We start from the raw sequence: 24,465 nt of genomic DNA on the forward strand, positions 1-24,465 counted from the left end.
CAACCAAGGTCTGAGGAGAGGCAAAGTCAACTTACAGGTATACTACATCATATGGCAGCTAAGGTAGAGTTTGGGTATTTGTTAATAATCCAGACGACTTGGGCCAATTGGTGTTTTATGAGCACAGTTTCACGACATCGACAAAATAAAGAGACCTTTTAGTTAGATTATTAAAACCCCTTAACGTTATTCACCCCTTCTGCGACCCCGCCAAGGTAGACACAAGCAACCCTCTGTCCACAATGTCCACGCCTCTTAGGTACTCAACCTGCAGCTCTGCCAAAACGTCGTTTCTGCCGATATCCTGATGTGGAGAACATTTGGCTGAACTCACAACAACACCTTAACGGACCTGGAAGCAGTTGAGCTCATGGCACATCTTATGAAACCTCCACCATAGGAGAGGAGTTTACAAATAAATTACAAATGTTGCTCCTGAACATTCCACTAAGGAACAGGGGCAAACTTCACACATATCAATGAATGCAGTCCGATTCAAGATTTTAAGCCCAATGAAAAGGGGGCTCCTTTTTATAGCCGAGTTCGAACCGCGTTCCGCAGTGCGACAACCTCTTTGAAGAGAAGTTTTACATGGCATTGTACCACTCAAATGTTGCCAGCGTTAGGAGGGGAAAACCACCGCTGAAAATTTTTTATGATGGTCTCGCCTGGATTCGAACCCAAGGGTTCAGCGTCATAGGCGGTCATGCTAACCTCTGCGCTACGGGAGGGGAGTTTCTAAGACATCGAAATATTGATCTGAGACCCACTCTTATATATAAAAATCAATTTGTGTTTGTCTGTATGTTTGTGTGTTCCTTATAGACTCAGAAACGGCTAAACCGATTTTCTGGAAATTTTCACAGATGGTGCATAATGATCCCGTGGTGAAAATAGGGTACTACATTTTTTGATATATGAAGGGGGGGTGGACCCTCCCCCTTACCCTAATTTTCACAAACGCCAGATCTCGGAGATGGGTGGTGCGATTTAAGCGAAATTTTGTTTGCTCTCATATAGTACCCTAAAAATAAAATTTAGGTATCCAAATTTCGGATGGGCTACCTAGGGGGGCCGCCCCAAATTAAAACCCACCAAACATATAGTTAGACCAATAACGACAATATGGGACTCAAATGAAAGGTATTTAGGATAAGAAAACGTATCTGATATCCATTTGTCGAACCAAGTGCTAGGGGGACCATCCCAACCCCCAAAACACCCCTAAATCGGACATATTTAAAAGGTCAAATGAAGGACAAATGAAAGGTATTTGCGAGTAGAATACGAATCTGATATCCAAATGTGGGACCACGTTTCTGGGGGTCCACCCCTTCTCCAAAACACTCCCCAAACAGGAATTATTTAAAAATAAAAGGTATTTGAGTGTAGAATTTGAATCTGATATCCAAATATTGGACCAAGTGAATGGGGGCCACCCCTTCCAAAAACCTCCCCCAAAGCGAACAAATTTACGACCATAGCCACATGGGGCTCAAATGAAAGGTCTTTGGGAGTAAAGCACAAATCTGATATCAATATTCGGGAAAAGTGTCGATGGGGCCTCAACACCACCCAAAACCCCAAAACACCCCTAAATCGGACATTTTTACCGATCATGGCAATATGGGACTCAAATGAATGGTATTTGCGAGTAGAATACGAATCTGATATCCAAATGTGGGACGACGTTTCTGGGGGTCCACCCCTTCCCCAAAACATCCCCCAAACAAGACCTATTTACTGACCATGGGAATTTGGGGCTTAAATCAAAGGTATTTAAGTGTAGAATTAAAATCTGATATACAAATATGGGACCAAGTGTATGGGGGCCACCCCTTCCAAAAACCTCCCCCAAAGGGCCAAAGGGGACAAATTTACGACCATAGCCACATGGGGCTCAAATGAAAGGTCTTTGGGAGTAAAGCACAAATCTGATATCAATATTCGGGGAGTGGGAGTACACAACGTATCTAATATCAAAATTAGGGTCCAACTGTCTAGCGGACGTCCCATCACCATAACATCCCCCACATAGGACGTATTTGCTCACCAAGACAATTTGGGTCTTAAAGAGAGTGGAACTAAATATTCATAGTTTATAGGGCCAATACCCCAAACCGGACCATATTTGCTGACTTTTGCAATAAGGAGTTTAATATAGATTAGAAAACGAATTTGGTATCCAATTTTGAGGGCAATGGCAATATGGGGTTCAAATAAATCATATATGAGAATAGAGCACGTTGCTGATATATTTTCAGGGCTTAGAATTTGATGGACCACCCCACTCCCCAAAGCACCCCTAAATCGGGCATATTTACCAACCATGACAAGGTGGGACTTAAATGAAAGGTATTGGGGGGTAGAGCAAGAATTGATACCCATTTTTGGGACCAATTTCCTGGGGGTCTTCCCCTTTCCCAAAATACCCCACAATCAGCAATTGTTTAGTGACCATCGCAATATGGGGCTCAAAAAAAGGTATTTGGGAGTAGAATACGAATTTGATATCCAAATGTAGGATCATGTATTTAGGGCATCATTCCTTTCCCAAAACACCCCCAAAGGGAAAACATTTTTCGACCATGCCAATATGTGGCTCAAATGAAAGGTATTTGAGATTCGAAAACGAATTTGATAACCTATTTTGGGGCCATGTGTTTGGGGGACGCCTCATCCTGTAAACTCCTCTTAAGCCAATGGCAATATGGGGTTTAAATAAATGGTATTTGAGAGAAGTACACGATGCTGAGATTTTTTCCAGGGCCACGTTCCTGGGGGACCACCTCACCCCCGAAAACACCCCTAAATAAGATATCATGAGAGTAGCGGGCTGAAATAAAAAAAATTAAGAATGGAGTACACCTTACATCCAAACTAGAATTCGTATACCAATAAAGATCATATGGGATTCGGACAAAGGTACTTATATTGTTAAACAATTAGTCAAGCGATATACTATATTCGTAGCATAGTATTTCACTAAAAGCTCTTTAATTGTCGAAAATAAATATTCCAAGGAAACATATAAAGTAAAAGAAGGCGCAGCGGATCGGGCCCGGGTCAGCTAGTCTTATATATAAAAATCAATTTGTGTTTGTTTGTTTGTTTGTGTGTTCCTTATAGACTCAGATATGGCTGAACTGATTTTCTTCAAATTTTCACAGATGGTGCATAATGACCCCGTGGTGAAAACATTTTTTGATATATGAAGGGGGGGGGGGGGGGGGGGGGGGCGGACCCTCCCCCTTACCCTAATTTTCAGAAACGCCAGATCTCGGAGAAGGGTGGTGCGATTTAAGCGAAATTTTGTATGCTCTCATATAGTACTCTAAAAACAAAAATTTGGTATCCAAATGTCGGATGGGGTACCTAGGTGGGCTGCCCCACCCTAAAACCTACCAAACATATATTTAGACCAATCACGACAATATGGGACTGAAATGAAAGGTATTTAGGATAAAAAAAAACGTAGCTAATATCCAATTGTCGGACCAAGTGCTAGGGGGACCACCCCAAGCCAAAAACCACCACTAAACGGATTTGTAGGACTATGTGGGATTCAATTGAAAGGTACTTGAGAGTAAATACGAAACTAAAGAAAAATGTGGAGTATATTCCCAGGCGAGTCTCCCTACCCAAAATTAAGCCCCAAATGTACATGTACACCGAATGGGCCAATATGGGATTTTAATAAAACCGTAGCGCAGAGGTTAGCATTTCCACCAGCTACCGCTAGATTCGAATCCTGGCGGGAACATCAGAACAAGATTTTCAGCGGTGGTTTTCCTCTCCCAATGCTGGCAAGATTTGTGAGGCACAATTCGATGTAAAAACTTCTCTCCAAAGAGGAGGCACGCCGTTCGGACTCGGCTTTAAAAAGAAGTCCCCCTTGTCATTGAACTTAAACATGAATCGGACTGCACTCATTGATATGTGTTCCTTAGTAGAATGTTCATGGGCAAGATTTGCAATGAAAGGTATTTGAGAGTTAAATACGAATATAACTTAAGAGTGTGGCGAAGCACACCGGACCAGTTAGTCTCCGATATATTTGTGAAAAGTGTCAAATGTGATCCATGGTGAATGGTATATAAGATTCTGCCGGGCCGAAGTTAACACGTTTTTACTTGGTTTTTTTTCCTTTAGATACCAATAAGCAAAACATGCAATATTATAAAATTCGGCTAACTTTAACCTGTGCCGACTTGACGTCCAATGTTGGATGCATTACTTTGAAGCATAAAATTCGTATGAAAGTTATACATTTTATGGCTTTCATTGTTAAAACAGAACTGTAGCTGCGACAAAATGTAAGGTTCAACTTAGATATTCTTCCTGATTCAGCTCAACCATACCCGTCTTTTTGCTTATCCTTTCTGTGCCATTTGTCCTTCACTTGTTAACCTATCTTCACGAACTTTTCCTCATGTAACGGTTTGAGCCCAATGAAGAACGCTTTAGATTTTGGTAAAAATCATTTCTAATTGACTATTGCTCCCATACTTCCTAACTTTTACAAATATGGACATAGTTACCTGACTTTTTGAGCCTCCAAAGAGCCCACCTACATAGATGAGCCCCTCAATAATATGATATCAATATTTCGTTATGCTACCAACATAACAACAGACTGAAAGTACCTCAACATTATTGATAGCGGCTATGGAAATGCAAGAAATGTCTTAAATACTTACCTCACATAGAGGTTTACTCCCAAAAAAAAAAGGCACTCCCAAATATAAGTAAATTCCCTTTGTAGTTACACAAAAGATGTAAAGGTTTAAGAGACTCTTACCCAAAGATCTCCCCAATGAATAATAAGCTACAAAGGATAAGGAAAGTAAAGATGAACAAACAAAATGAATTGTTTAACAACATATTTTTTAACTCGTAATCCTATGGCTTCAATGTGCAGACCCGTGTTGGTCTTGGCCGCATTATAATCCACACTGTAAAGGAGTGGCCCAAGTTCCGGTAAATTCACTCGCTCTCTTTTACCCTTTTTACACAGGGAAAAAAAAACAAAGACTTTAAAAAGATATTCAAGGATTTATTCATCATTGTCATCATTACCAGCCATAATCATCATGTCTTCATTGCCATGCAAATCATTCACTGGCTCGTTTGCTCCTTGGCTAGATGGCTGACTGTCTGACTGACAGTAGAGCTGAATTGAGCCGCCGAGAAAATTACAATACTCCATAGGCAATACATTTTTCATGTTTTGCTTGTTCATTTATTTGCCCAACGCACCTTTTGTGAAGGTGGTGCCAAGTGTAAGTCAAGGCTGTGAGTATGGCATATTGGAAATGCCATCATGGGGAAAATATTCACGTTTCGATTGGGTTCGGCTATGGTAACACGTGCCTAGATCAAAGGTGGCCAACTGAATATTATTGCATGCTTCTCACTTTGACCTTTAAGCAATAAATTTGCTTTTTTTGAAGCCAAACACCTACTGTCTATCCGAATTGAAAAAATGTCAATTTTGCCAACATTTCTCATTACATATTTTTTTTATATTTAGCTTTGCGTGATTTTATGCACTAAAGGCTCTGGTAAACGGTTTTTAGAGTTTCCATTATAACCACAATCAGAGTATGTAAGAAATCAATTTTTCTGTCTATGCCTACGTTATGAATGCAAATGTTTACACTTCTTGCTTCATTTCTTCAGTTTTCCTTATAAATGCCAATATTTGAATGAGACAAATATTTTGTTTTTTTCCATAAATATTCATGGCACATTTAGAAATGAAATTTGAATTCACTTCATCGATCACATATGAATATTTTATTGTATTTCATAAATGAATAGGTAGCACACAAAATATTAAACCGCCTCTCGAAGAGGAAGGCGTGTTGAATTTAGAACTTATAAAACCAGAATAAGCTCAATATTATCAGATTGCGCTTAAATTTGGCATAGAGTGTTTTTTATGACTTCCAAAATCTGTGGCTAATGTTTGTGCGTTGGGTCCCCCTGGCCGGGGGGCGAAACTCAAGGTTTTGTCGATGGTTGAACACACACTGTTCAACCCAGGTTGATAAGCGAACGACTTCGTCGTCATGGTGGGTGGCCGTTTTCTCTCTACTAAAACGGACCTCGTTCAGGCAGCTTTGAGGCAACTGTGCGAGGGGCGAGGGCTAATGACCTTGCCTTAATCCCAGAAAAACTGAAAAGGTCGTTTTCACCAGGAGGAGGAAGCTGAGTGTTTTTAAGGAACCTGTCCTGGATGGGGTGTAGCTACCGCTCTCTTCGGAGCCCAAGTGCTTGGGCGTGGTCCGGAGTTATGAACAGGCCTTAATTGGCCGACTGGGTCATAGTCTCGAAGGTTAATTTTTTTTTGTTTTGTCATTTTTATACCCTCTACCATAGAATGGGGGTACATGCATTTCATCAATCCGTTTTCAACACATCGTTCGTCTGTCAGTCTGTCGAAAGCACGCTAACTTCGACGAAGTAAAGCTAGCCACTTGAAATTTTGTACAAATACTTGCTACCAGTGTAGGTCTATTGGTTTTTGTAAATGGGGGATCGCACTTGAATCTTCAATATTGCGAGCAGCTGGCTTCAAGATTCGACGCCCGCTTCCAGACGATCCTAACCTGGAAACAGACGCTGATGTTGATTATAATACGCTCCACCATAGGGTGGGGGTATACTAATTTCGTCTAGCCATGTCCGTCCGTCCGTGTGTCTGCCGAAAGCACGCTAACTTTCGAAGAAGTAAAGCTAGCCGCTTGAATTTTGGCACAAATACTTTTTATATAGGTCGGTTGGTATTGTAAATGGGCCAAATCTGTCATTTGCTATCTGGGCCAATAGCTGCCATATAAACCGATCTTGGGTCTTGACTTCTTGAGCCTCTAGAGGGCGCAATCCTCGTCCGATTCAACAACTGTACTAAGTATGATTCAAATCGGTTCATAATCTGGTATAGCTGTCATATAAACCGATCTGGGATCTTGACTTCTTGAGCCAATAGAGCGCGTAATTCTTATCCCATTTAACTGAAATTTTGCATGAGATGTTTTTTTATGGCTTCCAAAAACTGTGCTAAGTATGGTGTAAATCGGTATAGAACCTGATATAGCTGCCATATAAACCGATCAGGGATCTTGACTTCTTGAGCCTCTAGAGGGCGCAATTCTCATCCGATTTGGCTGAAATTTTGTACAACGGCTTCGCTTCATGACCTTCTACATACGTGTCTAATATAGTCTGAATCGATCAATAGCTTGATACAGCTCCCATATAAACCTTTCTCCCGATTTTGCTTCATGAGCCCCTACAAGGCGCAATTCTTATCCGAATGAACTGAAATATTACACAATGACCTCTACAATGTTCAGCATTCATTTATGGTCCAAATCGGACTATAACTTGCCATAGCTCCAATAGCATAATAGTTCTTATTCAATATTCTATGTTTGTCTAAAAAGAGATACCGCCCATAGATCTTGACAAATGCGATCAATGGTGGAGGGTATATAAGATTGGGCCCGGCCGAACTTAGCACGCTCTTACTCGTCCGTCCGTCCGTCTGTCTGTCGAAAGCACGCTAACTTTCGAAGGAGTAAAGCTAGCCGCTTGAAATATTGCACAAATACTTCTTATTAGTGTAGGTCGGTTGGGATGGTAAATGGGCCATATCGGTCCATGTTTTGATATAGCTGCCATATAAACCGATCTTGGGTCTTGACTTCTTGAGCCTCTAGAGGACGCAATTCTAATTCGAGTGGAATGAAATTTTGCACGACGTGTTTTGATATGACTTCCAATAACTGTTCTAAGTTAGGTTCAAATCGGTCCATAACCTGATATGGCTACCATATAAACCGATCTTGGGTCTTGACTTCTTGAGCCTCTAGAGGTCGCAATTCTTATCCGATTGGAATGAATGTTTGCACGGCGTGTTTTGTTACGATATCCAACAACTCTGCCAAGTATGGATTAAATTGGTCCATAACCTGATATAGCTGCCAAATAAACCAATCTGGGATCTTGACTTATTGAGCTCCTAGAGGGCGTAATTCTTATCCGATTTGGCTGAAATTTTGCATGAGGTATTTTATTATGACTTTAAATAACTGCGCCAAATAAGATTCAAATTGGTTTATAACCTGATATAGCTGTCATATAAACCGATCTTGGGTCTTGACTTTTAGATCCTCTAGAGGACGCAATTATTATCCGATTTGCCTGAAATTTTGTACGACGGATCCTCTCTTGACCATCAACATACGTGTTTGTTATGGTCTGAATCGGTCTATAGCCCGATACAGCTCCCATAAATCGATCTATTTTACTTCTTGAGACCCCAAAAGGCGCAATTGTTATTCGAATTGGCTGACATTTTACATAGGTCTCCAACATATAATTTAACTGAGGTCTGAAGCGGACCATATCTTGATATCGCTCTAATAGCAGAGCAAATCTTTTCTTTTATGCCGGGGAAAGAACTCGACAAATGCGATCCATGGTGGAGGGTATATAAGATTCGGCGCGGCCGAACTAGCACGCTTTTACTTGTTAGATATAACTACTAAAAAGACCAATATTTTGTTTGGTCCAAATCGGAAAATATTTCGATATAGCTGATATAGTATGTATTTTTCACCGGATTTTGACCAAAGGTAGTTTACATATATACCCAAGGTTGTGGGTATCCAAAGTTCGGCACTGCCGAACTTAACGCCTTTTTACTTGTTTATGTATGTAGAGGAGGCCCTTCCTTTACCATAATGTTCAAAAACAGCAGATCTCAGAAATATGTGAGTGATTTCAGTAAACAATTTTAATGACCTTATAGTAGCCTGAAAACAAAAATTTATTATCTGAATTTTAGGTGGGTTACCTAGGGATACCGCCCCAACCTAAAAACCCGAACAAACGCATCCATACACAGATAAGCACAATATGGGATTTAAATCAAAAGTATTTAAGAGTAGAAAATGAATCTGATATCAAAATATGGGACCCAGTTTAAGGGGGGCCGTCTCATCCCCAAGCGTTGGGGGGGGCTCCCCCCAACATATATGAATGTATTGCAACCATGGCAATATGGGACTCAAATGAAAGGTACTTAGGAGTAGAGCACTAATTTTATACCCACATTTCCAAAACAAAACCCAAAAGCAGGTCTTTTTACCGAACATGGCAATAAATAGCTTAATCTAAATCTATTAAAGAGTGAACAAGTAAAAGCGTGCTAAGTTCGGCCGGGCCGAATCTTATATACCCTCCACCATGGATCGCATTTGTGGACTTCTTTTCCATCTCTTTCCATCTCTTCTTAGGCAAAAAAGGATATAAGAAAAGAGTTGCTCTGCTATTAAAACGATATCAAGGTATGGTCCGGTTCGGACCATAATAAACACGTTTATTGATGGTCACGAGAGAATCCATCGTACAAAATTTCAGGCATATCGGATAATAATTGCGACCTCTAGGGGTCAAGAAGTCAAGATCCCAGATCGGTTTATATGGCAGCTATATTAGGTTATGAACCGATTTGAACCTTATTTGACACAGTTGTTGAAAGTAAAAATAAAATACGTCATGCAAAATTTCAGCCAAATCGGATAGGAATTGCGCCCTCTAGAAGCTCAAGAAGTCAAATCCCCAGATCTGTTTATATGACAGCTATATCAGGTTATGGACCGATTTCAACCATACTTGACACAGTTGTTGGATATCATAACGAAATACTTCGTGCAAAAATTCATTCAAATCGGATAAGAATTGTGCCCTCTAGAGGCTCAAGAAGTCAAGACCCAAGATCGGTTTATATGGCAGCTATATCAAAACATGGACCGATATGGCCCATTTACAATACCAACCGACCTACACTAATAAGAAGTATTTGTGCAAAATTTCAAGCGGCTAGCTTTACTCCTTCGGAAGTTAGCGTGCTTTCGACAGACAGACGGACGGACGGACGGACGGACTGAAGGACGTACGGACAGACGGACGGACATGGCTAGATCGACATAAAATGTCACGACGATCAAGAATATATATACTTTATGGGGTCTAAGACGAATATTTCGAGTAGTTACAAACAGAATGACGAAATTAGTATACCCCCCATCTTATGGTGGAGGGTATAAAAAAAGCGAGTCCGGTTCAGCTAGCAAGCTATATCTATATACCACTGAACGCTTCGCGGGGCTCCCTAATACACCAATTTATTTACGCTGTTTTTCTACCAAATGATGGAAACTGTTGCAAAACTCTAGGTTGAGACTTCAGAAAATCCACTTGTATGCCCCCATTACCATAGATGTAAGCAATTAATATGTGGTTGTTCCATTACACCAGCCAAGCACTAGACTCATTTCCAACGCAATGGCATTGTGACATGGCATCAAGCCAAAATAAAGTTCATAACCATCCTAGATTGATGGGAGGAAACTTTTGTGGTAAATATTTCATACATCAAAATATATGAACATGGCATGTTTTTGATGAAAACCACCATCATTTAGAATGACACGCGAATGACATTCGTTTTGTCATGTCAGCAGAGACAATTTATTTGACTTTCGGTCATAGTTGATTGGGTGACAACAGGTGCTGAATTATAATAGAATCAAATTTTATTTGTATGAATAGATGAGATGTTCAAAGCCTACTACCAACCACCACAGAGTGGTGGGGATAATTTTGTGTTATTATTTTGTTGCCACCACATGGAAAATATTAATTTCAGATATTACACAATATATGTATTGGGTGAAGTGAAATGAAGCAAAAATATAACAACAATTTAATGAATAACGTATTCTTTGCTATAGCTTACATGTCAGGTTATTCGACGATTTTTCGCCTGAAAACTTCAGAACTGGATTGGGAAAAGTCTTTGAGCACCTTTTTTGATGTCAAGTCTTTAAACCGGGAGATCAGAAGATGCGCAGACACCTTATATCCAAAAATGGTCCTCTCAAGACAAAAATGCAAATTTGTCCACGAACATTCCACTAAGGAACAGGGGCAAACTTCTCACATAACAATGAGTGCTGTCTGATTCACGTTTAAGCTCAATGATAAGGGGCTGCCTTTTTATAGCCGAATGCGAACGGCTTGCCACAGAGCGACACCTCTTTGGGGAGAAGTTTTGACTTTGTCATAGTACCCTTGTTACCCAAAATAACTAAAGTAGTCAAACTTCGCCCTAGCCTTTATATGCAAAACTCAAGGCAAACTAGACATTATCATTTACACAACTCACTTTTCATCCTTTGGCTTCGTAATCATTTTTATACCCACCACCATGGGATAGGGGGTTTATTCATTTAGTCATTCCAACACATCACATCGAAATATCAATTTCTGATCCTACAAAGTATATATATTTCAGATCGTCGTAAAATTCTAAGACGATTTAACGATGTCAGTGTGTCTGTCCGTCTATCCGTCTGACCGTACGTCTGTTGCAATCACTCTACAGCCTTCAAAAATTGAGATGTTTAGCTGAAAGTTGGCACATATACGTGTTTTTGTTGACGCTGATTAAGTACTTGAGCGGGCCAAATCGGACCATATTGGGATCTATTGGGTTGCCCAAAAAGTAATTGCGGATTTTTCATAGTCGGCGTTGACAAATTTTTCACAGCTTGTGACTCTGTAATTGCATTCTTTCTTCTGTCAGTTATCAGCTGTTACTTTTAGCTTGCTTTAGGATAAAAGTGTAAAAAAAGTGTATTTGATTAAAGTTCATTCTAAATTTTATTAAAAATGCATTTACTTTCTTTTAAAAAAATCCGCAAATACTTTTTGGGCAACCAATAGCTACTATATAGACCGATTTTCCTCTAGAAGGCGCAATTCTAATCCAAGTGGAATGAAATTTTGGACGACGTGTTCTGTTATGATATCCAACAACTGTGCCAAGTATGGTTTAAATCGATCTACAACCTGATATAGCTGCCATATAAACCCATCTTGGTCTTGACTTTTTGAGCCTCTAGAGGGCGCAATTCAAATCCGATTGGAATGAAATTTTGCACGACGTGTTTTGATATGACTTCCAACAACTGTTCTAAGTTAGGTTCAAATCGGTGCATAACCTGCTATGGCTGCCATATTAACCGATCTTGGGTCTTGACTTCTTGAGCCTCTAGAGGGCACAATTCTTATCCGATTTGGCTGAAATTTTGCATGACGTATTTTATTATGACTTTCAATAACTATGCCAAATAAAAATAAAATCGGTTTTTAACCTGATATAGCTGCCATATAAACCGATCTGGGATCTTGACTTCTTGAGTATCTAGAGTCTAATGCCCATAAAATCTTTATTTTTCATCCAATTTTGCTGAAATTTTAAACAGTGAGTAGTTTAAAGCTTCCCGCCAACTGATCAAAATATTGTTCAGATCGTACTATATTTAGATATAGCTGTCATATAGACCGATCTCCCGATTAAGGGTCTGAAGGCCATAAAAGCTTTATTTTTCAACCGATTTCGTTGAAATTTGAAACAGTGAGTTATTTAAGGCTTCCCGACAACTGGCCCAAATATGGTTCAGATCGGACTATATTTAGATATAGCTGTCATATGGACCGATCTCCCGATTAGGGGTCTGAAGGCCATAAAAGCTTTATTTTTCAACCGATTTTGTTGAAATTTTAAACAGTAAGTTATTTAAGGCTTTTCGATAACTGACCCAAATACGGTTTAGATCGGACTATATTTAGATATAGCTGTCATATAGATCGATCTCCCGATTAAGGGTCTGAAGATCATAAAAGCTTTAGTTTTCAACCGATTTCGTTGAAATTTGAAACAGTGAGTTATTTAAAACTTCCCGACAATTGACTAAAAAATATTTCAGATCGGACTATATTTAGATATAGCTGTCATATAGACCGATCTCCCGATTAAGGGTCTGAACCCCATAAAAGCTTTATTTATCACCTGATTTAGCTGAAATTTGAAACGGTGAGTAGTTCTAGGCCTCCTAATATAGCATCCAAATATGGTTCAGATCGGACTATATTTAGATATAGCTGTCATATAGACCGATCTCTCGATTAAGGGTCTGAAGGCCATAAAAGCTTTATTTTTCTACCGATTTCGTTGAAATTTAAAACAGTGAGTTATTTAAGGATTCCCGACAACTGACGCAAATATGGTTCAGATTGGACTATATTTAGATATAGTTGTCATATAGACCGATCTCTCGATTAAGGGTCTGAAGGCCATAAAAGCTTCATTTCTTACGCGATTTTGTTGTAATTTGAAAAACAAAATTTAACAGTGACTTAAATTGATTAGACCACTCAATGTTCGTGTCGAATTAGCGTGCATAAGTTATCCAATTTTCACCGGATTGTGACGAAAGGGTGTTTTCATCTATACCCGAGGTGGTGGCTATCCAAAGTTCGGCCCAGCCGAACTTAATGCCTTTTTATAGGCAGTACTTATGCCGCGCATAAATTTCGCCTCAATATTCAACAATTTGAATTTAAAAATCACAAACAGGTACACAATAAATGTATAAGCCAATGCGAGAATAAAAAACGATTTTCGGAATTAATTGTTTTTTTTTTTTTAACTTGTATAAAAATCTATATATGTTTATTTATTATTCTATTATTTTCATTTTAATTGCCTTATTTGGCATGCACCACATGGGGATTTTTAATATGACCAAAAATTTGGAATATTTAATTGGCAGAGCAACACATTGGCTGCACACATTCAGTAGGTGTGCAAAGAAGACTCAAACACACTCAAAAAGTGTCTGTACATGTCCCTTGAGTATAAAATCACAAAATATACAGGATTTTCTGTTTGTGGCCCCACACAACAAAAAAAAAAACGCGCGCACATATACACTTTCAACCACCGCCACATCTGTCATTAATAGCATGACCACATCCTTGTGCGAGCTAATTAGTAAGACAAGTATTCTGGCAAACATTGCTTCAGCATCCTTTTAACGGGCAGACCAATTCAAATATTGTATGACCACAACAAAGGCTCATTTATGCTGTCCTTCCCTTTCGTCTGTCTCAACATCGCCCATTATAATAATGAATCTTTGTCGTGTTTGTCTAAAAATAACAAGAAAAACAAAACAAAATCCTTTTCGTCAAATGTCAATAATTATAAATGTTTTCATTGTCCATGTTTGTCTTTGTTTTTAGTGAATTTGTCCATAGCGGATGCCATGGTGTCCAGCCTCAATGTCACCTTCAGCTACATCTACATGTTGGACAACAATTGGGCCTTTGGACAGCTGTACTGTAAAATTTCCCAATTTATAGCAACCCTTAGCATAAGTGCTTCGGTGTTTACACTGATGGCGATATCAATCGACAGGTAAGTTAATTATTTACCCCAAAGCGAAAGCATCTCAAGCGTAAAGTTACCCAAAAAAAAGTGTTTTTGGATAAAATTGGTGGCATTAAATTTTCATGTTGTCAGATTTGCATATATAGAAATAAAGTCTCAAAAAAACATTCAATTAAAAATTTGTTGAAAATTAAAATGTTTTGCAATCAAAAAATTAATTGATACAATAACTAGGGTTGCCCAAAAAGTAATTGTGGATTTTTCATATAGTCGACGTTGACAAATTTTTTCACAGCTTGTGACTCTGTAATTGCATTCTTTCTTCTGTTTTACTAAAAATGCATTTACTTTCTTTTAAAAAATCCGCAATTACTTTTTGGGCAACGCAATATTTAAATGAATTTGATTTTTTTCAACTGCAGTCGTAATTGAAAGTCATAACAAAGTCATAACAAATCTCTTCATGCACAACTTCAGCCAAATCGGATGAGAATTGCGCCCTCTACAGGCTCAAGAAGTCAAGATCCAAAGTCGGTTTATATGGCAGCCATATCGGGTTAGGTACCGATTTGAACAATACTTAATACAGTTATTGGAAGTCATAACAAAACACTTCGTGCCAAAATTCAGCCAAATCGGATGAGAATTGCGTCCTTTAGTGGCTCAAGAAGACATGATCCAAGATCGATTTATATAGCAGTAATATCAGGTTATGTATCGATTTCAAACATATTTAGCACAATTATTGGAAGTCATAATAAAACACTTCATGCACAATTTCAGCCAAATAAGATAAGGATTGCGCCCTCTAGAGGCCTAAGACGTCAAGATCCCAGATCGGTTTATATGGCAGCCATATTAGGTTGTGAACCGATTTGAACCATACTTAGCACATTGATTGGAAGTCATAACACAACACCTTTTACAAATTTTCAGCCAAATCGGATGGGAATTGCGTCCTCTAGAGGCCCAAGAAGTCAAGATCCCAGATCGGTTTATATGACAGCTATATCAGGTTAGGTACCGATTTGAACAATACTTAATACAGTTGTTGGAAGTCATAACAAAACACTTCGTGATAAAATTCAGACAACTCGTATGAGAATTAGGCCCTCTGGTGGCTCAAGATGTCAAGATCCAAGATCGGTTTATATGGCAGCTTTATCAGGCTATGTACGGATTTGAACCATACTTAGCACCGTTTTTGGAAGTCATAGTAAAATACTTCATCCACAATTTTAGCCAAGTCGGATAAGAATTGCGCCCTCTAGAGGCCTAAGAAGTCAAGATCCCAGATCGGTTTATATGGCAGCTATATCAGGTTGTGAACCGATTTGAACCATACTTAGCACATTGATTGGAAGTCATAACACAACACCTTGTGCACAATTTAAGCCAAATCGGATGAGAATTGCGCCCTCTACTGACTCAAGAAGACAAGATCCAAAATTGGTTTATATGGCAGCTATATCAGGTTGTGAACCGATTTAAACCATACTTAACACATTGATTGGAAGTCGTAATACAACACATTGTGCAAAATTTCAGCCAAATCGGATAAGAATTGCGCCCTCTAGAGGCCTAAGAAGTCAAGATCCCAGATCGGTTTATATGGCAGCTATATCAGGTTGAGAACCGATTTGAACCATACTTGCCACATTGAATGGAACTTTGCACGTAGTGTTCCGTTATGACTTCCAACAACTGTTTTAGGTACGGTTCAAATCGGTTAAGAACCTGATATAGCTCCTATAAAAAATGATCTCCCGATTTGATTTCTTGAGCCCCTGGAAGCCTAAATTTTCATCCGATTTTGCTGAAATTTCGAATATAGCGTTCTGTTATGACTTGCAACATCGGTGCCAAGTAAGGTTCAAATCGGTCAAGAACCTGATATAGCTACCATACAAACCGATCTCCCGATTTTACTTCTTGAGCCCCTGGAGACCGCAATTTTTGACCGATTTGGCTGAAATTTCGCATGTAGTGTTCTGTTTTGACTTCCAATAACTGTGCGTAGTACGTTCCAAATCGGTCAAGAACCTGATATAGCTCCCATATAAACCGACCTCCGGATTTGACTTCTTGAGCCCCTGGAAGCCTCAATTTTCATCCGATTTGGCTGACATTTTGCACAAAGTATTCTGGTGTGATTCATAACAACGGAGCCAAGTACGGTCTAAATCGGTTAAGAACCTGATATAGCTACCATATAAACCGATCTCCTGATTTTACTTCTTGAGCCCCTGGAGACCGCAATTTTTGACCGACATGGCTGAAACTTTGCACGTAGTGTTCTGTTATCACTTCCAACAACTGTGATAATTACAGTCCAAATCGGTATATAACCTGATATAGCTCCCATATAAACCGATCTCCCGATTTTACTTCTTGAGCCCCTGGAGACCGCAACTTTTGACCGATTTTGCTGAAATTTCGCATATAGTGTTCTGTTTTGACTTCCAATAACTGTGCCTAGTACGGTCTAAATCGGTCAAGAACTTGATATAGCTACCATATAAACCGATCTCCCGATTTGACTTCTTGAGCCCATGGAAGCCTTAATTTTCATCCGATTTGGCTGACATTTTGCACAAAATATTCTGGTGTGATTCATAACAACGGAGCCAAGTACGGTTCAAATCGGTTAAGAACCTGATATAGCTACCATATAAACCGATCTCCCGATTTTACTTCTTGAGCCCCTGGAGACCGCAATTTATGACCGATTTGGCTGAAAATTTGCACATAGTGTTCCGTTACGACATCCAATAACTATGCGTAGTACGGTCCGAATCCGCCTATAATTTGATATAGCTCCCATATAAACTGATCTCCCGATTTGACTTCTTGAGCCCCTGGAGGCCTCAATTTTCATCCGATTTGGCTGAAATTTTGCACAAAGTATTATGTTGCGACTCCCAACAATGGAGCAAATCACGGTGCAAATCGGTCAAGAAACTGATATAGCTACCATATAAACCGATCTCCCGATTTGACTTCTTGAGCCCCTGGAACCCTCCATTTTTGTCCGATTTGGCTGAAATTTTGCACATAGTGTTCTATTTTGACTCCCATCAACTGTGCCAAGTACGGTCCAATTCGCTCTATAACTAGATATAGCTCCCGATCTCCCGATTTGACTTCTTGAGCCCCTGGAAGCCGCAATTTTCATCCGATTTGGCTGAAATATTGCGCCAAGTACGGTCCAATTCGGTCTTTAACTAGATATAGCTCCCATATTTTAGCAAAATCCATAGTGCACGCTTTTACTTGTTATTATTTAGAGCTTACAACAAGCCGATCCACAGTGACTTGGGGCGGATTAATATCCGCACCCTCTAACCTAACCAAACACTTTTGACACATCTATATTATCTTCACTGGGAAAAGTGGGAATGCAGCATTTTTCCCCATACCTTCCTTTACACATTTCCCTTTGGTTACCTCTTAACAACCCATATGAAGATAGTTCTCCAACAAATGTAAAGACTCCACACCTACCGTAGAGATGCCAAAAATGGGTTTATGCTGTCATTAAATTACTAAAGGTAGTTGATGTTCTTAAAAGCCTTTCAAAGCTATCCATTAGCTGTCGCCGAAGAAAAAATCAGGAAAAATTGCATTTGCAACTGCTAGTGGCAGGACAACCTGAGATGCACCCACCAATGATGTTTGCCAATTTCATTTTTATCTTCCCATTTCCACCTACTGACCAACACGTATGTCCTTATCTCTTTTCAGGTATGTGGCCATAATGAAGCCTTTGAAGCCACGAATGAGTAAACGCAGTAATTTGGGCATAGCAGCAGTCATCTGGATAGCATCGGCCATCATATCATGTCCCATGTTACTTTTCTATACCACCGAAGAAGTAGCCAGTAAGGATGGCATACGCACTGTTTGCTTTCTAGAATGGCCGGATGGTTCAATGAATCACTCAAACCAGGAATACGTGTAAGTATGGTTAAGAGCAACTGGCTTTCTTTTCATGTAAGACAAAGAGGTGATTTGGTTTGAGGTTTATTATTGCCAAAAACAAAAGTTGAGGAAATGAACTGAGTTAAGCAGCTTATGTGGGGCAAGGGGATGATGAGATGAAATTCAATGGAACTAAAGTAGCTCAATGTAAACAAGGCAAATTTGCAGGATGAAAGCAAAGTTGTATCTATGAAAATTAGAAAAATCCTTTGAATGGGGCAAAAGTTTCTATACAATTTTTTTTTTTAAATAGATTTAATTAATCTTTTAGAACAAACCATCTAAATGAAATTTCTTTCAATGCCACTCGGTCATAATTAGTTATACATCAAAGCCAGCAAATTCTTTGTTACATACCAGCATGCAATTCAGTAATTTAACGTTACGTTTACAGCCCTAGCAGCCTTTTGGTAAACTGCCAATGCAGTCTACAAAAGCAAATACCATCAGAAAAGTACATAGCAGTTTTTAAACTCATTCACAACATTAACATAGAGAGGTAATGAATTTGAAATTACCACTTACCTCATAATGAATACAGATTTAATCAAGCCCTTATTGGGAATCGATATTGCAACTTTGGATGGAGAACATTTCAATGTACAACTGTAAAGTATGCAAAGGTTAAATGCACACAGCTCAGGCTTATGCCAATTTGTTTGAATTTTAATTGAAAATTCAATTAACCATTAAAAGGTTAGTAACTGTCATTAGACGGATTACGTTTGGTTAAAGATTGTGGGCTTATGGTGGTCACTAAGGACAATATAGGTTGTATAAGATTGAAGAAGAGTTTACAACTGGATTATTTTGAGAAATCAATTAGAAATGTGATTGAGACTTGTTGGACCTAACATAGCTAAATTAGAGGACCGGATTATCTGGGTGCTATATCTTTTTAAAAAATCCAAAATTATTAGTGGTTGTTGGTTAGTGTATAGTATATAGTACCAAATTTCAACCAAATCTGATACCAGTAAACTTGAAGTACAATAGATCAAAAATTCAAATCGAGAGATTAGCTAATAGGGGGCTGTATATGGTAAAGGACCCATATGGTGCTTTACTTATCAAAATTCAGTTGGATTGGGCAATAATAGAAACTTCTATAAACCCAAGAATTCAAATCTAGAGATAGGTTTATATGATGTACATATGGACTCTTATAGATGGAACTTAATGTGGATCATAAACGTTCCTCATATGCCAAAGTTAAATAAAATCTACGAAGGTTACCGTAGCGCAGTAGTTAGCATGTCCGCATATGACGCTGATCGCCTGGGTTCGAATCGTGGCGAGACCTGAAACAAGTTAAAGCGTGCTAAGTTCGGCTGGACCGAATCTTATATACCCTCCACCATGGATCGCATTTGTCGAGTTCTTTTCCCGGCATCTCTTCATACGCAAAAAAAAAGGATATAAGAAAAGATTTGCTCTGCTATTAAAGGGATATCAAGATATGGTCCGATTTGGTCCACAATTAATCGAGCCATTCCGTTTGTAACACCTCGAAATATTCGTCCCATAAAGTATATATATTCGTGATCGTCTCGATCTTTTGAGTCGATCTAGCCATGTCCGTCCGTCCATCCGTCCGCCTGTCGAAATCACGATAGCTGTCGAACGCGTAAAGCTAGTCGCTTGAAATTTTACACGGATCGTTGGGGATTGCAAATGGGCCATATCGGTTCAGATTTAGATATAGCCCCCACTTAAACCGATCTCTGGATTTGACTTCTTGAGCCCCTGGAAGCCGCAATTTTTGTCCGATTTAGCTGAAATTTTGCATGTACTGTTCTGTTATGACTTCCAATAACTGTGATAGGTACGGCTCGGTATTGGTCCATAATCTGATATAGCTCCCATATAAACCGATCTCCCGATTTGACTTCTTGAACCCTTACAAGCCGCAATTTTTGTCCGATTTGGCAAAAATAGAGCATGCGGAGTTTCGTTATGACTTCCAATAATTGTACCAAGTGCGGTTTAAAACGGTCTATAACCCCATATAAACCGATTTCCCGATTTGACTTCTTGAGCCCTTACAAGCCGCAATTTTTGTCCGCTTTGTCTGAAAGGTTGCATGTAGTGTTCTATTTCAACGAATGGACCAAGTACGGTCCGAATCGGTCTATAACCTGATATAGCTACCATATAAACCAATACCCCGATTTGACTTCTTGAGCCCCTACAAGCAGCAATTTTTGTCCGATTTGGCTAAAATTTAGCACGTAGTGTTTTGTTAGGACTTCCAACAGCTGTGCTTAGTATGGTCTAAATCGGTCCAGAATCTGGTATAGCTCCCATATAAACCAATATCCCGATTTGACATTTTGCGCCCCTTCAAGCCGAAATTCTTATCCGATTTGGCTGAAATTTTGCAGAATGAATTCCACTTTAGTCTCCAGCAGCCAAACCAAGTATGGCCCCAAACAGCTCATAACTTGGTATAGCTCACATAGCTTAGCAATTCTTATTCATTATGCTCTGTCTTTAAAGGGATATCGGCCAAAGAACTTAACAAATGCGATCCCTGGTGGAGGGTAATAAGATTCGGCCCAGACGATCTTAGCACGATTTTACTAGATTTTTTTTTTGCAATTGACTTTAAAAAGCAAACTCATTTCAGTAGTCACAGCATAAAATACTGCAGTTCTCATTCTGCCATCTTCTCATCCCCAGAAGCTCATAACCTAAAAAGTTCATTAGTTTTCTAAATCGCGGTATCGCATACAAATTAAATCTAAGCATCTTGAGTTCTTCGAACCAATTAAATTCTCAGTTCACCACATCCCATCGAAAACTCTGTTGAACTAACAAAACTTCATTCCCAGATGGGAATGGCGCACGCACGAATGCATTCACGTTCCAACAATTGCCTCCGTTGCCTCTTTTATTTGTCTAATTAAAGCAATTTGGAGTTTTTGTTTGGAGAACACGTTTTGCTTTTTATATTCGTTGGCATTTAGCGTTTCAGACAGATTGTCTTGGGTTACCTCCTGTTATGGGGTTATAAACGTAGAGTGCGTTGGCTGAATTTCCCTCATGCAGGTGGGAATAAGTTCAGGTTGCGTGTGTTTTTGTTTATTTATAACTCTACTCGTTTTGGACCATATCCTTTACTAACTTTTTCAACACATACTAGCTCAGGGTGTTTTGCTATCGATATTTCATTTAAAGCTCATTCGTATGAGAATTGACAACTAATTGGCAAGTAAAGTTTATGGTAGGCAAAAAGTGGCATGTGAAACTGTTAAGGCCATCGGATAGCAATATGAATGAATGACGAAGGGTCTAACGGAATTTACAGTGGCAATTTTCAGCGAAATCGGTTAATAAATGCGGCTTCTATGGGCCATAAACCTCAAATCGGAAGATCGGTCTATAAAGGGCGTATATCAAGACATTTTTCGATTTGGACCATATCCGAGCTATTGATCGATTCAGACCATATTAGACACATATTTTGAATGTCATGAGAGAAGCCGTTGTACAAAATTTCAGCCAATTCGGATGAAAATTGTGCACTCTATTGGCTCAAGAAATCATGATCCAGGATCAGTTTATATGACAGCTATACCAGACAATGAACCGATTTGAACCATACTTGGCACAGTAGTTGGAAGGAATTAAAAACACTTCGTGCAAAATTTCACTCAAATCGGACAAGAAATGCGCCCTCTAGAGGCTCAAGAAGTCAAGACCCAAGATCGGTTTATATGACAGATATATCAAAGCATGGACCGATTTGGCCCATTTACAATCACAATCGACCTACATTAATAAAAAGTATTTGTGCAAAATTTCAAGCGGCTAGCTTTAATTCTTCGAAAGTTAACGTGCTTTCGACAGACAGACGGACGGACGGACATGGCTAGATCGACTTAAAATGACATGACGACCAAGAATATATATATAATTTATGGGGTCTCAGACGCATATTTCGAGGTGTTACAAACAGAATGACGAAATAAGTATACCCCCATCCTATGGTGGAGGGTATAAAAACTAATTAACTGACCCAGTGTACTTCAAAGATTTTTTTTTTTTTCAAGAAAAACTTATTCTGGTTTAGAGGTGCCACCCTAAACACTTGGTCCTAAATATTAATATCAGACTCGTGGTCTACTCTCTAAGACCTTTGATATGAGTCACAATTGTCCGTCCGTCCGTCTGTCTGTCGAAGCACGCTAACTTTCGAAGGAGTAAAGCTAGCAGCCTGAAATTTTCCACAAATACTTCTTATTAGTGTAGGTCAATTGGGATTGAAAATGGGCCGAATCGGTCCAAGTTTTGATATAGCTACCATATAAACCGATCTTGGATCTTGACTTCTTGAGCCTCTAGAGGGCGTAATTCTTATCCGTTTGGAATGAAATTTTGCACGACGTGTTTTGTTATGATATCCAACAACTGTGCGAAGTATGGTTTGAATCGCTCCATAACCTGATGTAGCTGCCATAAAAACCGATCTTGGGTCTTGACTTCTTGAGCCTCTAGAGGGCGCAATTCTTATCCGATTGGAATGAAATTTTGCACGACGTGTTTTGCTATAATATCCAACAACTGTGCCAAGTATGGTTTAAATCGGTTCACAACCCGATATAGCTGCCATATAAACCGATCTTGGGTGTTGACTTCTTGAGCCTCTAGAGGGCTTAATTCTAGTCCGATTTCACTGAATTTTTGCACGTAGTGAGTTGGTATCATTTCCAACAACTGCGCTTAGTATTGTTCAAATCGGTCTATGTTTTGATATAGCTGCCATATAAACCGATCTTGGGTCTTGACTTCTTGAGCCTTTAGAGGGAGCAATTCTCGTCCGATTTGACTGAAATTTTGCATGAGGAGTTTTGTTATGACTTCCAACAACTGTCCTAAGTACGGCGCTAATCGGTATATAACCTAATATAGCTGCCATATAAACCGATCTAGGATTTTGACTTCTTGAGCCTCTAGAGGGCGCAATTCTCATCCGATTTGAAAGAAATTTTGTACAACGGCTTCTCTCATGACCTTCAACATAGATGTCGAATATAGTATAAATCGATCAATAGCTGGATACAGCTCCCATATAAAGCGATCTCCCGATTTTGCTTTCTGAGCCTCAACAAGGTGCAATTCTTATTCAATATTCTTTATTTGCCTAACCGAGACACCGCGCATAGAACTCGACAAATGCGATCCATGGTAGGGGATATATAAGATTCGGTCCGGCCAAACTTAGCACTTGTTTTTTTTTCCAATTTAGCAAAAACTTGGTATACGTCTGATGTACGCCTGTGGCGTCCATTAAATTAATTTGAGTACATTTTTACCATACCTGCTCTACCGTTGGCCCATGTTTGATCGAAAATAGCGCGTTTTATTTTTACTTGTTTAATTGGACTACTAATGAATCAATTTTTTTATGCACTACCTTCGCAAGTTAGACTAGCGTGGTATTCCCATAGTTGACTCCCATTGCAGTTAGGTGTTGAATTTTTATGGCTATAATTAAAGTTTTCATATGTAATGGTATGCTGGTATTAAATTACATTTACAATATGTAATTTAATACCAGCATACCATAGCGTCAATATGAAATTGTCGCTATTGGTGTAAATTTCCAGGAATGTGCATAATTTTTTCATTGTTTGATTTTTTGCGGGAAATTGTATGGATAATGAAATCATTGTGGGCATATTTTTGAAATGCAGCTTATTCCAACAAATTGCTTATTAAAGTTCTGCATTTTATTTCAATATTCTAACTAAATGCACTTTCCCAGATACGACACACAAGTAAAATAAAGTAAATTTGAAAATCATTTCGCTTCGCAGAATCAAGTGGATATGATTATTTGCAGACATTCATATGCTCTGTGATACATACTCATTTATTGCATTGTATGTGTGTGTGTGTGTGTGTAAATATGCTGCTGCAATAACAATTACCAATGGGTAATTTGAAGAGAAAATGCGGTTCAGTATAGTGCTACAATATACCACATCACACCACAAATTGGATCAAAAAAGCAGATGAAAACACCATCAATTTTTATGAACACTCTCTGTGTTTTTATCCAACCGTTCTCTGCTCTTCGTTCCATTTAGAAAGGATAGCAGATGTGTTTCTCTTTTTTTTGCGTATTTACAATTGGCCATCTTGACATATTTATTGGAACACAA

The 24,465-nt window shown here is 39.0% G+C and overlaps 1 protein-coding gene across 1 annotated transcript in view; it reads left to right on the top strand.

Moving 5' to 3' along the window:
- LOC106086722 (tachykinin-like peptides receptor 99D) overlaps positions 1-24,465 on the top strand; it is an 83,904-nt gene that overhangs the window by 36,850 nt on the left and 22,589 nt on the right. Inside the window, 2 exon segments of the mRNA NM_001311224.1 lie at positions 14,167-14,341; positions 18,059-18,271. Of these exon segments, the coding sequence (NP_001298153.1) occupies positions 14,167-14,341; positions 18,059-18,271 (388 nt within the window).

Source organism: Stomoxys calcitrans, chromosome 2, assembly GCF_963082655.1.
Source record: "Stomoxys calcitrans chromosome 2, idStoCalc2.1, whole genome shotgun sequence".
Lineage (NCBI taxonomy): Eukaryota > Metazoa > Arthropoda > Insecta > Diptera > Muscidae > Stomoxys > Stomoxys calcitrans.